General features: G+C 41.5%; 1 protein-coding gene across 2 annotated transcripts in view; it reads left to right on the plus strand.

Moving 5' to 3' along the window:
* The window catches only part of LOC121509480 (tight junction protein ZO-2-like), a 273,847-nt gene that overhangs the window by 120,514 nt on the left and 133,435 nt on the right, over positions 1 to 19,898 (plus strand). The window contains exon 1 of one of the 2 annotated variants that reach the window (XM_041786900.1): positions 7,203 to 7,461. The exons of the other annotated variant lie outside the window; for it this stretch is intronic. Coding sequence (XP_041642834.1) covers positions 7,402 to 7,461 — 60 coding nt within the window. The 5' untranslated portion in view covers positions 7,203 to 7,401. Of the gene's footprint in view, positions 1 to 7,202; positions 7,462 to 19,898 lie in introns of those variants that run through there. 2 annotated transcript variants of the gene reach the window in all.

Here is a 19,898-nt window from a genome sequence, read left to right on the forward strand (position 1 = left end):
CGTATCTTTTCCTGGAAACTGGAGGTCAGTAGATAATTGATGTGCTGACTGAGCGTGCTCTTCATCACACTGAATTGATTTATGACTTTTACTACATGCTCATAATGTCACTGCACGTGTTCAATCAGCTGTGGGGATGTCTCCCTATGAAGTAACCTGTCTGTTTGATTCTAACGTCCATTTAAAGCATTTAAGCAGAGAGCTCCAGCATGGTGGGGACATTTACCCCAGAATCACCAGTGCTGGAGTCTAATAATTCACCTGCATGCTACAGTACTGAAAAGTTTGTCATTTAAAGGAACAATGTGTTTAACCTCAATTCCTAAAAAGTTGGGACACTTTGTAAGTAAAAATAAAAACAGAAGTCAGAGGTTGTCAAATCTCATAAAGCCATATTTGATCCACAGCAGAACAGAAACCTGGCCAACAATGATTTCTGGAATGTTCCTGAGGCCATGCAGTGATTTCAGTACAGAATCATGCCCGTTTTTGATGCAGTGGCCCCTGAGGGCCCCTTCAGCTTTGTCCCTTCTCTCAGAGATTTCTCCAGATTCTCTGAATCTTTGATGATATTATGAACTTCACAGTTAACAGTTTTAAGTTAAGAAACATTTTTCTGAAATTGATCCACAATTTGTAGACTCAGTTTTTCACAAACTGGTGAACCTCTGCTAATCTTTACTTCTGAGAGACTCTGCCTCTCTAAAAGGCTCCTTTTATACCCAGTCATGTGACTGACCTGTTGACCATTAACCTAATAAGTTGTAAAATGCTCCTTCAGCTGATTTTTATAACACCACATCCTCTACTGCTGTGGTGAGTGCTTTAAGTGCTTTACTGTGTGAGAGAGAGAGAAAGTAACGCTGCACCAAAACTCAGATAAACCACACTAGAGTTAGACTACCTTAGACCCGCCTTAGCCAACAGACAGCTGCTGAATACTGAAGCAATGCCGTGTGCCTGTTCCCTGCACTGGGAACGTACAGTAACAGTTGGTAGCAGATGATCGATTCAGTCATTTAGCAACATGATCTAAGAAAGACTGAGTAAGAAGCTAGACAAAAGTACCTCCACTACTAACAATAACAAGCCTGATGATGAAGCAGAAAGATAAAATGAGGCTGCTTCTTGCAGTTTTTTTGCCCCTTTTTGCCATTTCTCACCCATTTAAGCTGCCTTTTGCAATTTAATGCCACTTTTTGCCCATTTTCCCTACTTTTTTTCTGATTTTTGCCCTTTTTTGTCACTTTTCAGTCATTATTTGGTGTCTTCCCACACATTTTTGCCATTTTTTTTTCTGTTTTAAGGCATTAACCAAGCGATCCAGCTACCCAAGCACACATGACTGTAAAAATTTGATTTTGCCCAAAAAAGCTTTTGTAAATGGATAAAAAAGGCAAAATACTAGACTGTGCATAGTTCATCACAAGGCAGAAGGAACTACATATCACACACTCACTGCATTTCACTGCATTTGTTGTTATTACAGCTGTTCAAGCTTTCAAACCATAGATTTCACCTTTTCTACACCTGTCTTTATTGTAGTATGTGAAATTATAATGGTGTATATGTGGGAGTTTGTGTATTCACAGCCTTCATACACAACCTTTCCACCACTTTTTTCTGCCTGTTTTTGCCACTTCTAAATCAATTCTTACCATATAAGCCAAATGCTGCCTCTGCTGACCCATTATTGCCACTATTAACCCCATTTTACCACTTTTTATGCCCAATTTTTTCCCATTTAACCACATTTCAATGATATAGCCTACCCATTTTGCCAGTTTGATTTTTTTCTGCCAATATGACTATTTTTGTGTTCTCAGTTAGCACTATTTTGCCATTTTATATTGATTTTTCTTCCCATTTCACCAGATTTCCACCTGTTTTGCTAATGTAAAGCCTTTTCAGCCACTTTTTAATTCCTTTTTAGCACTTTTTATGCCCATTTTTGCCACTGTAACCCATTTTTGCGTTTTTTCGGTTATTTTTTTTGCCATTCTTATACAATTTTTGCCACTTCTAACCCATTTCTGCTACCTTTAAGATCCAATTTCACCATGTTTTCCACCATTTTTTGCAGTTATTAACCCATTTTTTAAATTTGTAACCCATTTTATTTATTTATTTATTTTTAACTAAATAGATTTACGTTTTTAAGAAGGCTATATTCTACACAAATGATTTAAAAACAGATTTGTTTCATTGATCAGAGTGGTTATTTTTTCAGGTTAGATATATAAAATATGGGTATCACAGCCTAACTTCACAATAAACCAGGATTTTGTTGACCTAAGTGGGCCCCCAATTTGGCTGGGTGCCAGAAAGCTCTCCTCTTTATCCCCCTTATGGATGGCCTTGTCTCCAAATGGCTGTTCTTGAATGTTCATGGCTGTGTTCAACCACCTTCAGGTCCAGTGGGGGTCCCGGTCTCTGCCACCTTTATTTCGGGGGTCAGGTTGAGAACCACTGTCTTAGACGATATAAGGTGAATACCAGGAGAAGTGATTTAAGCTGAGCCAACATTTTCTGAGGGCTCAGCTGAAACAGTCTGCACACCTTTAGTTGGACTTCTATAGGTCTGAACAGAAACATTTTCTGCTGACTAAACATTTTAATCTTTGAGCATGTCAACGGAGCGACATGTTAAGGACTGAGCCAGGCCCCTTAGCTCCACACAGCTGTGAAACTTGTTACTCACCTGCGTTACATTGTGCTTACAATGCACCAATCACAGACGTCACTGTGATACTCAAGGATTATGGGTATTGTAGTATTGTTGGCTGAGATCGTCATTAAACCATGTTTTTCTTCAAACGAGGTTGATAACGTGCACATTTGTTTTGGTCCAGGAGTCTATAGCAGTGGTGTTCTAACTTTCTTTGTCCAAGGCATACCATCGATACAAAACCGACATTTTAATAATGTTACAGTCAATGTGGCCTATAAGGGGAGATAAAAGGGGGACATTTCTGGGGCCAGCCAACTGGGGGATCATGAAGATGGCAAGAGTAGGCAAATGGTGGGAAAAATGGGTTAAATTGATGAAAAAAACATGGCAAAATAGGGCAAAATTGGCAAAACAAAGTCAGAAATGGGTGAAAACTGGTGAGAAAGTGGCCAAACAGTGGGTCTATGTTAAAATAGTGTCAAAATGGGTTACAAGTGGCCTAAAAGGGTTAAATGTTGTAAAAAGGTGGTAAAAATGGATTGAAAACGTGATAAAAACGGGCTAAATAGATCATAAATGGCAAGAAAATGGCAATAAAGGGTTAAAGTTGCTAAAAGGTGGTAAAAGGGGTCAAAAGTGATGGAAAAAATGGCAAAAACATGGCCAAGCAATTGCCAAATTGGGTGAAATTTGGCAAAAAGTTCCAAAAAACTTGCAAAAATGGGTCAAAAGTAGTAATAAGCAGCAAAAACGCTTAAAAGGCAGCAAAATGGTTTAAGTTGTCAAAAGAAGTGGCAACAATGGGTCAAAAAATTGGTTAACTTGGTTAAAAATAGCATGAAATAATGATTTCAACACCAATTTCAACCCAATAATAGTTTGCCATGCTTTTCAGCTCTTAATGAGGTAACTGTTAGCCAGGATGCTAGCACCAATGCTACTCATCTAACACACATGCACTGATATTAATAAATCCCACCTGGGGAGATCACTTTCTCTGGGGTTTTTCAGGGGTCCAGATCTGTGGGCGGGCCTGGTTACAGTACTTGACATAAAGTTGTAGTAATAACGTATGGTAATAATTCCCACAGCACACCGAGACTGGTGTGCCCCGCCTCACCATTTAAGAACCACTGGTCTAAAGCATCGTTTCCCACTCAGGCAGCTCGGGGTAAGTCAAACTGGGGATACTTGAGATTATACGGCTAATAAAACCGTCTACTGTGGAGAAAATGACGGGGAGTTTTGCGTCACTGTTGAGTTCTATTGGCGGTTTAAGAGTTGCTCTGAGTATTAGGAATACATCTAATACTGTTTAAAAAGCAGGTACTGGCGAGGACACCAGTTTATGCAGCGATCTGGTACTGTTTGGTTTAACTTTATATTGTCCTTCCTTTAGCCATGCTAAATGTTAGCGCTATAAATAAGAATCAATTCTTCTTCTCTGCTGTAAACACACATGCACGTTTTTAAGGCAGTGAAGAAGAACCACAACAGCAGCAGTCTGGAGGCTGTGTGACCATTATTCTCTGTCTGTCTGATAAACAGACTTCCATTATTTCGATCATTTATTCCCGCTAGCTTGAATGCTAACCGTCATATTGTTTTCCTTTGTGAGGGTCTGTCAGCCAATGGCAGGCTGTCCCGTCATGAATAAAGTAGAACGGAGAGAGATGGAGACTGTGGCACGGCCCCCTGTGTTATTGTTGTTTTTCTGTTTATGGGTCAAACTCACAATAATCAGCAGGAAAACGGCGTTAGCGTCACAGAGAGGCGGGGCATTAGCATTCTGTTTGTTGTTCTGGATCAGATGTAGGACTGAAGTCATTTGCTAGTCTTCCACAGAACAGTTGGCCCAGAAGTGTACACCGGTATCGTGTCGGTACTCGGCATCTGCCCTACGCTCCGGTATCAGAATCAGGAAGTTGAAACTTCTCTAGTTGTGTGTAAGCTGTTCTGCCGTTTCCAAAGTTCAACGTCCACATCTGCAGTGTCGACATGTCACCGTGTCATATTGAACCTGAAAACCCTACCAGTGTCCTCGGTTAGCCTCGGCTGTCCCAGCAGACTCACTGAAGAATCTCAGTTACAAAATCATGGTGTGAGTGTTTCTCTGAGGATGTGCTCAGAGGTGGTGATGAGGTTCAAGCTCCACAGAGGTCAGAGGTTAGGCTGTTGAGGCCTGCATTCCATCCACACACCCTCCCATCATTACAGGATCATACAAGCCAAGGGCTGAAGGAGGAACGGCCTTCTTCTGTAGGATAAGAAATAACAGAACTGAGTAGTTTGGAGGATTTGTGTGACTCTTAGGGGCTGGATAAAGAAGATTTTTATCCATGCTCACAGATCCGCCACTTCTTAAAAGAAATAAAGACACCTGATCTGGCTGGACACGAAAAATCAGTCCACCGCCACATATTACTTATTCAGGAGCAACCTCTGCTGGAAAAATCTACGATTCTTTATCGGCCCAAACCAGAAATCAGAGTTGGAGGGGTCCTGTCTGTGTCTGAGAACCTTAAAATGAAGTGAAGCAGCTAACTGTAGACACTTCAGACATTAGATTTGTCTTTTATTTCTGTGTTTCTTGGAAGTGTATCCGCATGCCTTTGTGGAAGTGATGCATATCCTTAGAACAGTGTTACTCAACCAAAGAGCCAAACAGGTGAAAAATACGTTTGCAAAAGCCACAATCAAAGTGGTGAAAAGGTAGCAATTAAAATAAGTTAAAGGTGGCAAAAATGGTCAAAAAGCGGCAAACAGCGGGAGAAAAGTGGCAAAAGTGGGTGGGAAGTGACCAAATAATGAGTTAAAAGTGGCAAAAACAGGCAAAAACCAGCAGAAAGGTGGAAAAAATGGGCAAAAACTGGCATTTAATGGCAGAAGGCAGCTTAAATGGGCAAGAAGAGGCAAAACATTTTTTGCAAAAAACAGAATAAAAGTGTCAAAAATGGGAGAAAAGTGGCAAAAAAATGAGTTGCAGGTGTCAAAAATTATCCAAAAATGGCAAAAACTTGGAGAATAATGAGTGAAAAGGCAAAAATCTGAAAAAAGGGTGGGATTAATGGGCAAAAAGCATGAATGAGTGGCAAAATGGGAAAATACTGGCATTTAATTGGGTGAAAAGTGGCAAAAAAGGGGAAAAAAGGGGGCAAACTAGAAAAGTACTCAGAGAGTGCAGACCTCCACCATCAGCTCTATCTCCCAATGGGGAAGAATCCTTTAAAAACATTCCTGGATCCAGACAGTGATCCGGATCACTCCCTCCCCAGTGGGGTGGAGACACGGTGAGGCAAAGCATTGGCTTCGCCACGTGTGTACTGTCATGGCAGAAGCACCCATGGTCTCACTGGATGACTGGAGGTCATGTCAGAGGGTGAATACTCCTCTGTTCCTCCCAGCATTGCGAGTATCAATCATCTACAGCTGCAGAATGCCACTTACCAATTCACGCTTGTTTATAATCTTTAAAGCGGTCCTTCGTCGGGTCGAGCAGTCCTTCTAGTTATTCAGGCGTTTAAAACAGGAGGTTGATTCATCAGTAGGTCTAATGATGGTGTAAAGTTTGTTTAATCAAAGGTGGATCAGGCTGTTCGGTGCGTGTGTCCTCTCAGCGTCTCTCTGTGTCTGTGTCTTACTTCCTGTTTAAAAATACTGCATGTGTGCTACGATTGGCTGTAGCGTCGTGCGAGATTTCAAACGGGATAAAACGAGATTTAACATTTCCCGCTGTATAATAATGGCATTTGATTATTAAAAGCGTCACAAATAATTGATTACAATTTAAACGTTTTGGTTCAAAATGTACAAAACAGAATTTAAACACAACATTATTCACAAGGTTTATTCTTTTAATCTTTTTTCACCTTTTAATTCCTTTGTAAAAAACAAATAAATATTAATCTGGTCATTTCGTGACCTGGGTTACAACCGTTTTCCTGCGGGGAGCAGTTGGAACAGGTGATGTGAAGAGTCCTTCAGGATCATAAACTATCAACATGGAGGAAATGACTTTTACATCACACCTCCAAAAGGAAAAGGGTGAAAATATAGAAAAAAATGGGAGTGCTACGAATAAAGACATTATTTTCTATCAGAACTGTCAGGCTGTGTTTATGTACTGTACCTGTGTTTTTATTTACTCTAACATTTCTGAGATTGCCTCATGACTCCCATCGTCCTCACCTGTTTTGTGTTCATTTATATGAAAACAAAAAAATGAAAGTACATTTTTTATTAGGATGATGAACCGCACACACAGTCGGTAAAGGACAATGGCTTAGGGTGCCACAATAGAGAGAAATTTAATGTGTTTATCTACCGTAATGGAGACAAGAGGGCACCCTCCCCCACCCCCCATGTCCCCCCTGAGTCCGCCAGTGTCTGAGTCCAGTCTTGAACTGCTTCTTCCCCTGATTCTCCCTGACATTAGTCCAGGATCAGGATCAGGTGCTCAGGGATGGGTGGGGGCTTCTTTCCTCGGTGTTTCCTCCAGCCCTGAATAATCCAGAGTTCCAGAGGAGGAAACAGGAAGTGAGTGATTGCTGTAGCAGCGAGCAGCTGGGCGGACCTCTCTCTCTCTCTCCGTCCTCCCGGATGAAGCGGAGAGGAGGCGGAGCAGAAACACGGATATGTTTCATTCCTCTCCCACTCCCACGGACACTCTGACTGTTTGGATCTAACCGTGAGACTCACGCCGAGCCCGCAGCGCGTGGAGGATCAGCAGGATGCCGGTGAAAGGAGGAGGAAGGCTGGTTTCTTACCCGAGCAGGAGCGACAATGTCGGGGTGAGTGGACCGACGCGGCCGTGACATGTGTGACGTCACGTTCGGGGTTATTTCGTAACTTACCGTGGCCTCGAAGGCTCCGTGCGTGTCAGGGTTTTACTGTGGAAGTTGTGTGTGTCCGTGTATGTGTGTGTCACTGCGCGGTGAGGTGCGTGTCTGCCAGCCAATGGGGAGCCTTTCTGTACACCTGTTGTGCCTCAGAACAGCCAATAGGAAGCCGTGTTACAGGGCCGATCAGCAGATATTTCCTCTGTGGAGTTTCTGGTTTGTTTATCGGGCTGAAAGCTGAGAGGAAATCCTCAGAGTTTAGAAATCTGGTTTATTAGAGCTGTAGGGGAGACCGGGGTCGGTTTCACTCTCCTGTCAAGGTGATTATTGATGATCAATACGTCTGACAGAGGAAAGTTTACACTGAAATCCTTCCACCGGAGACACACTGCTCCCAGAATGCTTTGCGTAGCTCACAGTGTAACCAAAAAGGCCCCTTTTAACAGCTTTTCTTCCTAATTGTGTACTTTTCATCCATGAAACCAAAACGCTGGTTTACTGTTTAGCAAGGCTGTCAAAAGATAATTTTTCAAATCAGGATTAATCTCACACTTTCTGTAGTTAATTGTGATTAATTGCAATCTTTCTTTTAGAATTCCTCTACTTTGCACATTAAACAGTTTTTGTGTCATTTTGTATTTTTCTCTCCTAAACTAAAGGTAACAGACTTCCTGTTGCTGTAGATCAGAGATTATAACATGAATTTAACCACAGAAAAATGAACCTGAAAAAGAAATAAGTGAACAGTAAAAAGGTTCAGATGACGTCTGACTGTGCGCTGAGCGGTCTGTGAGGTTTTGAAAGGTAAATGAGACTTTAAGGAGCAGAGGTGGACTGACTGACATCACTGTGGCTGCAGGCAGACGCTGATGTGGATCAACAAAAGTGTGCTAAAAGAGAAAATAAAGCATGAGATTATCCTTAAAGTACACTAACTGTGAATCTTAGTCAACTGAAATGAAGGTGACTAATCCTGACAGCCCTACTATTTAATGAAAACGCCTTATGGAGAGCAGTTTCTGGTTTTGGTCATCATGGTTTTGGGGGTTAGAGTTTTGGATTAAGGAGGGAGCTTGGATGATTAAACTTGCAGCTGATGTCGGAGAATAATCTTGATTCTAATGCAACAATGCCTTTCATTGCATACTTTAGATTATATCTATTCAGCATTCTTGCACCTTTTGCATGCCTTGACACCATACTATCAATGCACTTGGGCTGAACAATTTACAGAATAATCCAATTGCAATTTTTTTCCCCCAATATTGCAACTGAGATTTGATATGTGATTATTCTCAGGTTAATCTTGTGTATTTTTCAAAAAAATTAAGAAATAAGTAATTCCATAAATAAGACCATGTGTATTGTAAACAAAGAAATTATTTCAGCAGCATTAATCCATAGTATCATGAATCTGAATGTGGGAGTGCAACAGGCTTTAGTCTATAGAGGAGGAGGCTGGGGTGATGGAGGTGAAGCCTTAGTCTATAAAGGAGGAGGCTGGGGTGGAGGAGGTGAAGCTTTAGTCTATAAAGGAGGAGGCTGGGGTGATGGAGGTGAAGCCTTAGTCTATAAAGGAGGAGGCTGGGGTGATGGAGGTGAAGCCTTAGTCTATAAAGGAGGAGGCTGGGGTGATGGAGGTGAAGCCTTAGTCTATAAAGGAGGAGGCTGGGGTGGAGGAGGTGAAGCTTTAGTCTATAAAGGAGGAGGCTGGGGTGGAGGAGGTGAAGCTTTAGTCTATAGAGGAGGAGGCTGGGGTGGAGGAGGTGAAGCTTTAGTCTATAGAGGAGGCTGGGGCGGAAGAGGTGAAGCTTAAGTCTATAAAGGAGGAGGCTGGGGTGGAGGAGGTGAAGCTTTAGTCTATAGAGGAGGCTGGGGCGGAAGAGGTGAAGCTTAAGTCTATAAAGGAGGAGGCTGGGGTGGAGGAGGTGAAGCTTTAGTCTATAGAGGAGGAGGTTGGGGTGGAGGAGGTGAAGCTTTAGTCTATAGAGGAGGAGGCTGGGGTGGAGGAGGTGAAGCTTTAGTCTATAAAGGAGGAGGCTGGGGTGGAGGAGGTGAAGCTTTAGTCTATAGAGGAGGAGGCTGGGGTGGAGGAGGTGAAGCTTTAGTCTATAGAGGAGGAGGCTGGGGTGGAGGAGGTGAAGCTTTAGTCTATAGAGGAGGAGGCTGGGGTGGAGGAGGTGAAGCTTTAGTCTATAGAGGAGGAGGTTGGGGTGGAGGAGGTGAAGCTTTAGTCTATAGAGGAGGAGGTTGGGGTGGAGGAGGTGAAGCTTTAGTCTATAGAGGAGGAGGTTGGGGTGGAGGAGGTGAAGCTTTAGTCTATAGAGGAGGAGGTTGGGGTGGAGGAGGTGAAGCTTTAGTCTATAGAGGAGGAGGTTGGGGTGGAGGAGGTGAAGCTTTAGTCTATAGAGGAGGAGGTTGGGGTGGAGGAGGTGAAGCTTTAGTCTATAGAGGAGGAGGCTGGGGTGGAGGAGGTGAAGCCTTAGTCTATAAAGGAGGAGCCGGGGTGGAGGAGGTGAAGCTTGATTTATTAAACTGGTATTTTGACACTTTTCAAGTTAAAGAAATATATAACATCTGCGATTTGTATATTGCATCAGGCTGTTTCACGGTTTAATCTAATTTGTGATTAATTTCACAGCCCTACAATGCACAGACTTGTTAAAATACCTGAACCTGTTCATGTCTAAATCTTCATTTTTATTTGTTTTCTGCCTTTTAGTCTTATTTCTTCATATTAAATGTTTGATTCCTGTACATTGAAGCTATCCAGAGTCAGCGTCCTTGTTCTGTAAGCATACTTGGCTGTTTCTGAATCTAATTTAGCAGATGTTTTGGGTCTTCATGGCATTAAGGATCCTGTGGCAATGAATCGGTTAAAAAGTGCAGTACTGTGAGGCGTGTGCTTCCTTCTGGATCTGTTCTCACCCCCTATAGTCTCACCTAACGCCCCCCGCTTTTATTTACAGTCAGACAACTCATCAGTCATTTATGAATCTAATAACTGGTGCTAGTGTTCAGTTCATCTGGCCTAAGGCAGAAATATGATCCTGTTTATTTAACATGCTCTTACTGATCATAAGGATGAATTATAGTTTGTTTGTATGGGTGGATGAAAATAAAATCTCAATTTCTTATGGTTGGATCCCGATCTGGATTTTTGTCACAGTTCTATTTCATTCTGATTTTTAAGGCTAATTTTCAAGTATTTGAACAAAAAAAAACAACCTTATTTCCCATATAATAGTTTAAATGCACAAATATTGAGTTTAAAAGTCAGCTCTGTTTTTTTTTTAATTTTCTGTGACCAGACAATGCATGAAATATTTCAATATTTGACATTTTACAGTGGGGGTAAATGGGTCAGAACATTTGTTTGTCTTTGATTACGTGTGTTGTTTTTTGTGTTTTTAAATCTATTTAAGTGTTCATCAGGACTATTTTTACAGTAGTCATATTTTATGAGGACTAAAAGCAGAATTCCTACAGCTGTTGCTTGGTAATAGTAATAGTTCTTCTAAATTTTTATATACAGTATATCTTATACAGATTAATATCTGGATAAATATGTTAGGTATAGATTTATATATATGGATATATATGTTAGATATTTATATATGGATATATACGTTAGATAGATTTATATATGGATATATGTGTTAGATAGAGATTTATAAATGGATATAAATGTTAGAAATTTATACATATATATCTGTTACATACAGATTTATATATATATATATATATAATGTAGACATTTTGATCTGTACTCCATTCCAGTGCGTGGAGGAAAAGCACCAGTGGATTGTTTTCCAGTAAACCCTAAGAAGGAAGAAGAAGAAAGTGGGAGAAGTTGAGTTAAATCTGGGCTTGAATTTCCTGGGACACAGTGTAATCCGTGCAGATTAACATGTTGGATTTGATGGGACTTCTCCAGAGATTAGAACAAGTAGAGCAGAAGGGACAAGTGTGCGTGAGAAAAGTGATATAATCTAGTGTAGGCCTCTACTGTTACTGTTTAGGCTGGGACAGATTTAGAATAAAAAGTGCCAACATGGCAGCAGAGTTTCAGTGTCAGGAAGCCAGGAGCATAAATTCACAGACAGGAAGTGGAGTTTAGGGGCTTCACTGAACCCCCTATTGGCATCAGTATTTAAAATCTACTTCATTAAACCAATCTCCTGAGGTAAGGCTTTATCAATGACAGCACTGTTCACTGATTCTGGTTCTGTTCACGTAGCTGTGATTGTTTTCACTGATAACAGCTCCATCCATTATGGATGAGCTGGGCCCGTTTCACGTTCATCTCAGATTTAACACACACATCCAAGCTAAAATGGGCAGGAACTGAGCGGAGAGAAAGTCATAAAGTGAACAAGAAAAACATCTCGCACACTCCAAAAATCCAATCACGTTTCTGCTTCTTCATCTGTAAGTCTTATGCTATCATAAATACAGTCAGAGATAAAACAGACACTCATGAAACGTTAATACTGCACTTTTTATCCACTCACAAGTGCAGATGTGATTTCAGGCTGTGTGGTTGCATGATCGCATAAAAGGCTGCAATAGTTTGGTGTTAGTTGTACCAGAGAGGTTAACATAAAGCCTGCACAAACACAAAGACCTTGAAGTCCATCTTAGCAGCCCCTACAGAGATCGCTGGTTAGTCTGTCGGGGTCAAGCGGCAACCTCCAGTCCTAAAAAATGAAGCCAATGCGGAAGTGCCAAAAATTGGTATACCGCGACTGTCCGGTTGAGGCTGGCTGCAGGAGCACTGGAAATCCCGTCTGCACACATGTTAAACAGCTGGTTTTGACACACAAAATAAACTGGTTTACATCCTGGTTCAAAACACCAAACGTGTGTCATTAGCTAGTGTCTTGTTGTGCTCCCACTGTACGGGGGGGTGGATTTTTTTGTACCACGATCATTTGGATTATATTTAGGATGAAAGCTGATTGGCATGTCTCATTTGATGGACAGATAGCTTGGCAGGCAGAGACTCCGGCTGTTTTTGAATTTGCCTACTATACTAGCAGTGCGTACTGATTTGCCCAAAATGTTGTATGCAGTATGCGAACAAATGCGAAAGTTGCGGTATGCCAAAAATACCCGGATGACGTACTGATTTGGGAAAATTTCACAGTATGCATCGGGCCAGTCTGCTTTGCCTACTGTTACCCATAATGCAAAGCGCCGGGTCAGAGTTCGTAATAGCGGAGAGAGGCAGAACTTTCATCGGAGTGACTGAGGGTTAAAAAAGTGCCATTACCTTTTACCTTTACCTTTTTAACATGTACTATAGCGAAATAAGTTGTAATAAGGTCACTGTTGTTTTTGTTTTGCCTATAAGGCTCGTAATGGCTGGAAAGGTGCTGTCAAGTGTGTCCTTTCACTGCACTATACATGCTAAGCTAAAGACAACAGCTATAAAAATCCCAAAAAGCCAAATAAAAATGCTTCCCAGATTTTTTCTGTACGTAAATGGATGGAAAACAATGTGTGCATCGTTTAATATTGACCAGGGTATGACGTACATCTGTATACCGGAAACCAGCTAAACCAGGCCAAGCGTACTACACAACAATGTCCGACTGGCATTCATACTGCATACTACTGTTGAATGCAGTACGCAGTGTACAATACATACTGCATACTGCGTTTGGCAGGAGTATGCAGTAGGCCAATTCGAAAACAGCCTCCGTTTCTGTCAACCAGAATGCTAGCTAGCAGGCTGGCAGGAAGTCGCGCTTAGTGGGCGGGCCGTAAGGTTGATCCAAAGTTCAGTTGAGACTGCGAATTCAATATGGAAGCATCCACAAATGGGCTTAAAGAACCGTTTTAGCCCACCTATTGTAAGCAGATGACTGACGTCACACGGGTTTGTCCAATTCTTTCTACAGTCTATGGCCGGGGTTATGGCGATTTCCACACAAGGCGACTGTGCTGCACACCGAAGCCCCGCAGGCTTGCTCCGACCGAAGCCGAGTGACCTCGCCCACTGAAAGCGAGTCTAGAGTGCTGCACCGTGGCGTGCAGCACTGATCAGCAGGAAGAGATCATGGGAGAACAGAGTTTATGCAGGAATAGTATGTCAGCAGCAGACTTTTTCACCTTTTGGGGTTAGTTTATCATCCTAAGTCCACACTCACAGAAATATTTTACCCTAACTTTTAAGATTTATGTAATTTTATTACATGACAAATTCCCATTCAGTTTTTTTAGATAATTTTAACACAAACCTACTGAATAAACCTTACATGATGCATTTTCATTAGTGTAATAAAGCCTATGTATTTAAAATGCATAATCACCAGGTTTATGTATTCAGTATTAATAAAGTATAATTACTCTAAATGAATAATAATCACAGTATTTATTTAAAATACATAAAGTATATTGTTTGAATTGCATAATAATCAGGTTACCTATTCAAGATGAATAGTATATATTTGTTTGAATTACATGTTATTTAAGCTTATGAAATAAACCAAATCTAATCAAAATGCATCACATTTATGTCATTCTTTTCCATTCACTACAAACAATCTTAATGATGCATAAGAACAATCAGATCACCTTGTTGATTCAACAGATTTATTAACATTAAAGCCTCTTAATATCCTAGTCCAAGCCAGGAAGCTGTTATAGGACAGAACATATCCTTGTGGTCTACTTTGAACTCTGTTTCTGTCTTGAATGTTAATGCGTATACAAAAACCTCTATCTTTCTAATCCATCTCACTCCTCTCCATCCTACATCCCTCCATCCCACTCTTTTTCTCCATCCAGAGCTGAGATGACCACTGTTAACCTTTATAGTCCTTGCAGGCTCCATATGGGAGTGACTAAACTGTAAAAAAAGTAAAATGCTTTTGGAATTTTCAATTGTAAAAAATTAAATTTCCATTAAAAACATGACATGAGGCAATAACACAAACGAGTCCAATAAATCTGGTTAAAATGTCAGAAATAATTCAGGTCAATGGAGCAAAGTGCAAAACTGCCAGCGCAATCACTTGATACAACTACCCATCCACCCCATACACCAACACCCACACCACCACCACCCCACACATACTCTCCACTTGTGGTCTTTGGGTCTGTTCGGTTTTGTGTGTCTGATGGTTTTGTTAAAGGGAAACTGTCGCCAAAATGCAACCAAGGGTCTTCTTGTGAATGTACACGAGTCAAGCTTTCGTTTAAAAGCATAATTATGACGGAAACGGCACTTTAAGATAAAGTGTATTTTCGTTTCAAAGTGCCGTTTGAAATGAATTGAAATCGGTGAAGGATGGTATTTGGCTTTTATAAGCTGCTTAGTTATGACAGCGGCCAGCTTAGATGTGCAAACAGGCTCACGGTGCTTATGTGAAGCTAACTGTTGATGTTTATGAGTTTAATGTGGGCGTAGATTGTGTAACTGACTGCATGTGTAAGAAAAACGGGCAGCTTTCATTTTGAAACTTTAAACCAAGAAAGCTGCTGTTAATGCAGCAAAATAATGTTAAAGCAAATGTCTGGTAGTTGTTCTTAATGGCCGGAATTCTTGAAGACTGCCGGTCATTTTGACCGGGGACAAAAAAGTCTAGCGGAAACGCTGCTGTATGGACAATTTCTGGGCTGAAAATAATATCGGCAGTAGGCAGAGGTGACTTATGGTAGCGTTATGGTGTATGTTTTTGTCCACTTGAGCACTGAGCTGAGGACAGCTACACAAGAGCCACACAGGTATGCTACTGAGTCACTGTCCTCAGTACCGCAGAAAAGCACTGAAACAGAGATGAAGGGGAACCCTTTTTTTGGCTTATTTTAACTGACCCATCCAGTTTTCTGGAGGCCCACCCACAATTAAAATCCTGGCGCCGCTAGTGCTTTAGAAACTACCCATCCACTGAACCCACCTACACAGCCACACTCATACATCACATCACCCCCCTGCCACCCTCTCCCTGTTAAATGCTTGGACACTAAAAGAAAAAAAAAACTTTACAAATACACAATTATCAAACAGGTATTTCCCTGAAGCACCCTTCAAGAATTAAGGTATCTTTTAAACACAAGATCCTGTCTGATCTGGTGAAAAAAAAAGAAAAAGAAAAAAAAAGAAGGCACTCTGGCAAGGGCTGTGTAAGTGCAACACTGCCAGCCAAATCACTTGAGCAATTTGAGTTTCAGTGCTTGTACTTTTGGTGAATGCTTGGTTGAGTCCAGGTCCATCAGGATTTTCTGGTACACCTCGAATGTATGCTTGAGGCTTTTTGGATAGCTCAGGTTGAGTGCGTAGATCAGTCCATTAAGCATCACGCATGCGTGGCTGACACTCTGCAGGTTGTGGAGAACTTCCACGCCTTCCAGGACAACACCAACATCAGCAAAGCGTCCATCACCTGGACCATCAGGACCATGACCCTCTGCTCGGACTGTGTAGATGCCCATGGTCTTCTCCACGATGTCTGCCTCAGCCTCTCTGGATCCGATGTCCTGAAATATAAAGAGAACAGAACGATGGGCTGTGTGACCCTAACCTTGACCACCAAAATCTAAGCAGCTCATCCTTGAGGCCAATTGAGTGTTAATTTGAAGATATTCCCTTAAGGCACTGTATATATTGCGTTCATCAGAATGAGATGGATGCAAGTTCAAGGTAACAATGACCTTAAGACCTCTGACCATCTCCTAAAAGCCTGAAAAATAAAACAAAAGTCAAAAGGATGCATTATGTGTTCTTGTTTCCCTGAGATTATACACAGCCTACTCTCGAATATTGTGCACTTTTCTGCCAAGGTGACAACAACAATTAAAAATCTGACAATTATCCTTTAAAGTAGTAGTCTTGCTCTGACATGTTTGTAGGTTGATCCTCCTCTGAGGGTAAGGTTCTGTGCTTCTTTAAGACGGACGGATTTCCGGGGAGACTGCACTTTTCCCAATGAAGCCTTTGACCTGCCATAATAAAAATGCAGTCAACAAAACACCGACTTAAAATACAAATATATAAAAAATACAGAACCAGGAACCTCCTTACTGATTTTAGTCAGACGTTAGTGATGTAAATAAGTAGCCAGTAGCTGTAAGAGCCAAATAAGAAACTGTTCATTGATACAAGGTAGGGGAAAAAGGATCGTAGGAAAAGAGGCAAACATCTCCACCTCTACCCTCCGCCATCTCTCCTCACCTCCTCTCTCTCCTAATCTCTTGTAGGGGTAAGGTTTACTCCTCTCCTATCCAACCCTCTCCAAATCTTCTATCTCATGCCATCCTCTCTCTCTCTCTTACCCTCCTCACTGGGATAATAGACTCGATGCACAAGCTCCACTACTTCCTGACAGGAATATCTTTATTTCCTGTACCATATTATTGGTTTAAGTGATTAATCAGGTGTGCAGCATACCTTGGGCACACCCAGCGTGCACTTGATAAATCACTTAAAACAATAGTATGGTACTGGAAATAAAGATGCAGTCTTCCAGTCAGGAAGTAGAGGAGTGTGTGCATCAAGCCTGTTAAGTCTAAAGCTGCCTTGCATCGTGTTTGGCCCAGTTTTTTCGTTACCTAGTAACAAAACTCGACCTTGTGTTGTAATCAACAGGCGATATGCTGGGCTGCACGGAAAAGTTAAAATGATTCAGCTTTTCAGCGCCCGTAAAAAAGCGAGCTGTCTTGCATCAGTGCCGCTCCATTAAACATCAATGAAAATCCACGCCAAAAAGTCTGCCATGTGAACATGGCCTAAGAGAGGACGAAGGAGTAAGAGGAGGGTTGGAGGGAGGACGATAGGAAAGAGAAAGGACTAACCTTTCCCTATCCTAACCTTCTCTCTCCCTTTACCCCTCACCTGTTGGAAACGCCCCCTTCTACTCAACAGATTCAGTTCCAACAGCAAAAACAAGTCATGTTTCCAACTACACTGCTTTATGACTTACCTTTTGACATCCAGCTTTGGCTTCACTGACTGCCTCAGATCCTCAGCTTCCTTTTGACAGAGAAAAACAATAATTATGCCATTGTTTCTCTCTATGGACAGCAATCCTAAATATACTACAAGGTATGCTAAAGGAGGAAGACAGGAGTGACATTATTGTAAACTACACTGTAGAAAAAAAATGGAGAATAACCCATTTAGACCAAATTTTACACCTTTTTAAAATCCCATGCTCCATGTATGTGAGAAGTTACACTGTGGTGGGAGATAACACGATTTAGCTGTCTGTGATGTGTGTGAGAGACACAAGTGAGTATGAGAGACAGAAAGAGAGACAGACGGAGAGAGGGAGAGGACAGTAGGGGACAACAGTGAAAGAGCAGGAGGGAGAGAAAGAGAGAGGGAGGGAGAGAGACTGAGAGGAGAGTAGGGGGAGACAGACAAAGTGTGAGAGGGAGAGAAAGTGAAATGGAGAGAACAGCTGATCAGTCTTGTGTTGGTTAGAGTTCCAATCAACATGTCCACATACTTGCGATAACTTCAAGGAAGACAAGAAGGCTTCCTTGTGTATGATGTTCTCAAGGCGCTGGAGTTTGTAAGCAGACCACAACATGCATCCTAGTGAACACAATCACACCTCACAATGTCTTCATTCTGAAAAAAACATTACATGATTCCATGCTGGTCAGTGTCAGAGACACAGTAACACATGTGCTGAGGCCAACCAAGTCACTGACATTTCCCTCCTTGACCATCCTGAACTCACCTTGTTTCACCCCACTCAGGTAAAGCTCACACAGGTCTAAGCCCATTCAGTAAACAGTAATTTTGAAAGTGCCTATCCTTTTCCAAACAGTTAACATATGAGCTTTCCCACATGGCTGAGTCAAACAAACCATATGCATATCAGGTTAGACCAAAAAAAAAAAACTTACATTATCCATCTGGGCCATTATGGCGCTGATCTTTCTTCCTGCAGCTCCACCTTTGGCACTGAAAACCTTGATCAGGTTGTCGGTCTGTCAGTCCAGTTCTCCAAGGAATTTGGAGGTCAGAGGTACAGTTGTCAGTTGCATAAACTCCAAGTTTATCTGTAAAAGACAACACAGACAGGATACAGAGAGGGTCATTGATAGACCGAGTTACTACACTTAAGATTCACACTTACCTCACTGACATCAAAGAGTGCTGGCCATCTGTTTTGGAACTCTGAAATCGCTAACGAACCTCCTGCCTCCTAATCGAGAAGGTATGCTGCATCGTCTTCTTGATCTGTGTGACTCAAAAGTTTCTTCCAGCTTGTGAATGTACAAGGACAGTCTAGATACACGCATGGATATTGGCATGTACGGCTATGGTGGAAATGTCTCAGCCTAAAATGTTTTCATAACTCATACCTGGTAGATAACAAACTGTCACACAATTTGCAAGGCCACATTCACACAGCACCTGTGAATGAAGACAAAGAACAATAAATCAGTGAGGTTATTTGTAAAAAGAGCTGCCTTTCACCTTGAGTTTGTTGTTAGGGTTTAACAGCTTTCATGATGTCACACCACAATCCCCCCCTTAGGCCACTGCTGGCTACAAAATAGGCACTCAAAAAGCCCGCTCCTTTTCAAAGTGCATAATGTACAACAATACCTGAAAACCCACATATCCAACCTTGTGCGACACCAGACATTGTAGGCCTATTGAGTTTTCTGTATTGTAAATCAATTCATTTATGCTTTTAACTTGCTTACTCTTAATGTTTCAGCTTGATATTGTAAACCATTTTAACATCACATGAACTGTAAATTAATATGAACTACATTTTAATTGTGCTATACATTTTGGTGTATACGTCTTTGTAACTTATACTTAGGTTGCCCCATTGAGGTGATAACTCAGGACATGAGAACTAGGAGAAAAATCACCCAAGTGTTGGGTATCTGAAAAAAAAAAAAAAGAATATAAGTTAGAAGAAAAGCTGTATTTAACATTCAGTTCTGTAATCCAAGCCAGTATTTAAATATAGTACTCTATAAGGCAGTCACCCAGCTAACACTAGCTATCACCACATTAGAGTGCAGATTCTCGATTCAATTCGATTCACTTTCAGTTCTTCAGTTCAGTTAATTTCAGTTAAATAGTTCAGTTCAATAGTTGAACAGCATTACATCATTAACCTACACTAAGTTTTTCTACAAACGACAACCTTTAGAGAAAATGTCTAGATCATTAATGCAATTCCATGGACTGAACAGAATCCATGCCTCCATTTTTACGTGCGCACACACAAACAGACGAGCAGCACACTCCGTATCACGGACAGTGAGCCGGGAGAATAATGTCATAGCCACCATGAGAAACGCAGAAGTTAAGCTCACCCTGGGCCATCTCTGTGAAGATGGAATCCCACCGCCGCCCCAAGGCTGTAAACCTAGTGGAGCTTTAAGAGCGGGTACGACATGGTCAT

This window comes from Cheilinus undulatus, linkage group 5 (genome assembly GCF_018320785.1).
Source record: "Cheilinus undulatus linkage group 5, ASM1832078v1, whole genome shotgun sequence".
In the NCBI taxonomy this organism is placed as follows: Eukaryota; Metazoa; Chordata; class Actinopteri; order Labriformes; family Labridae; genus Cheilinus; species Cheilinus undulatus.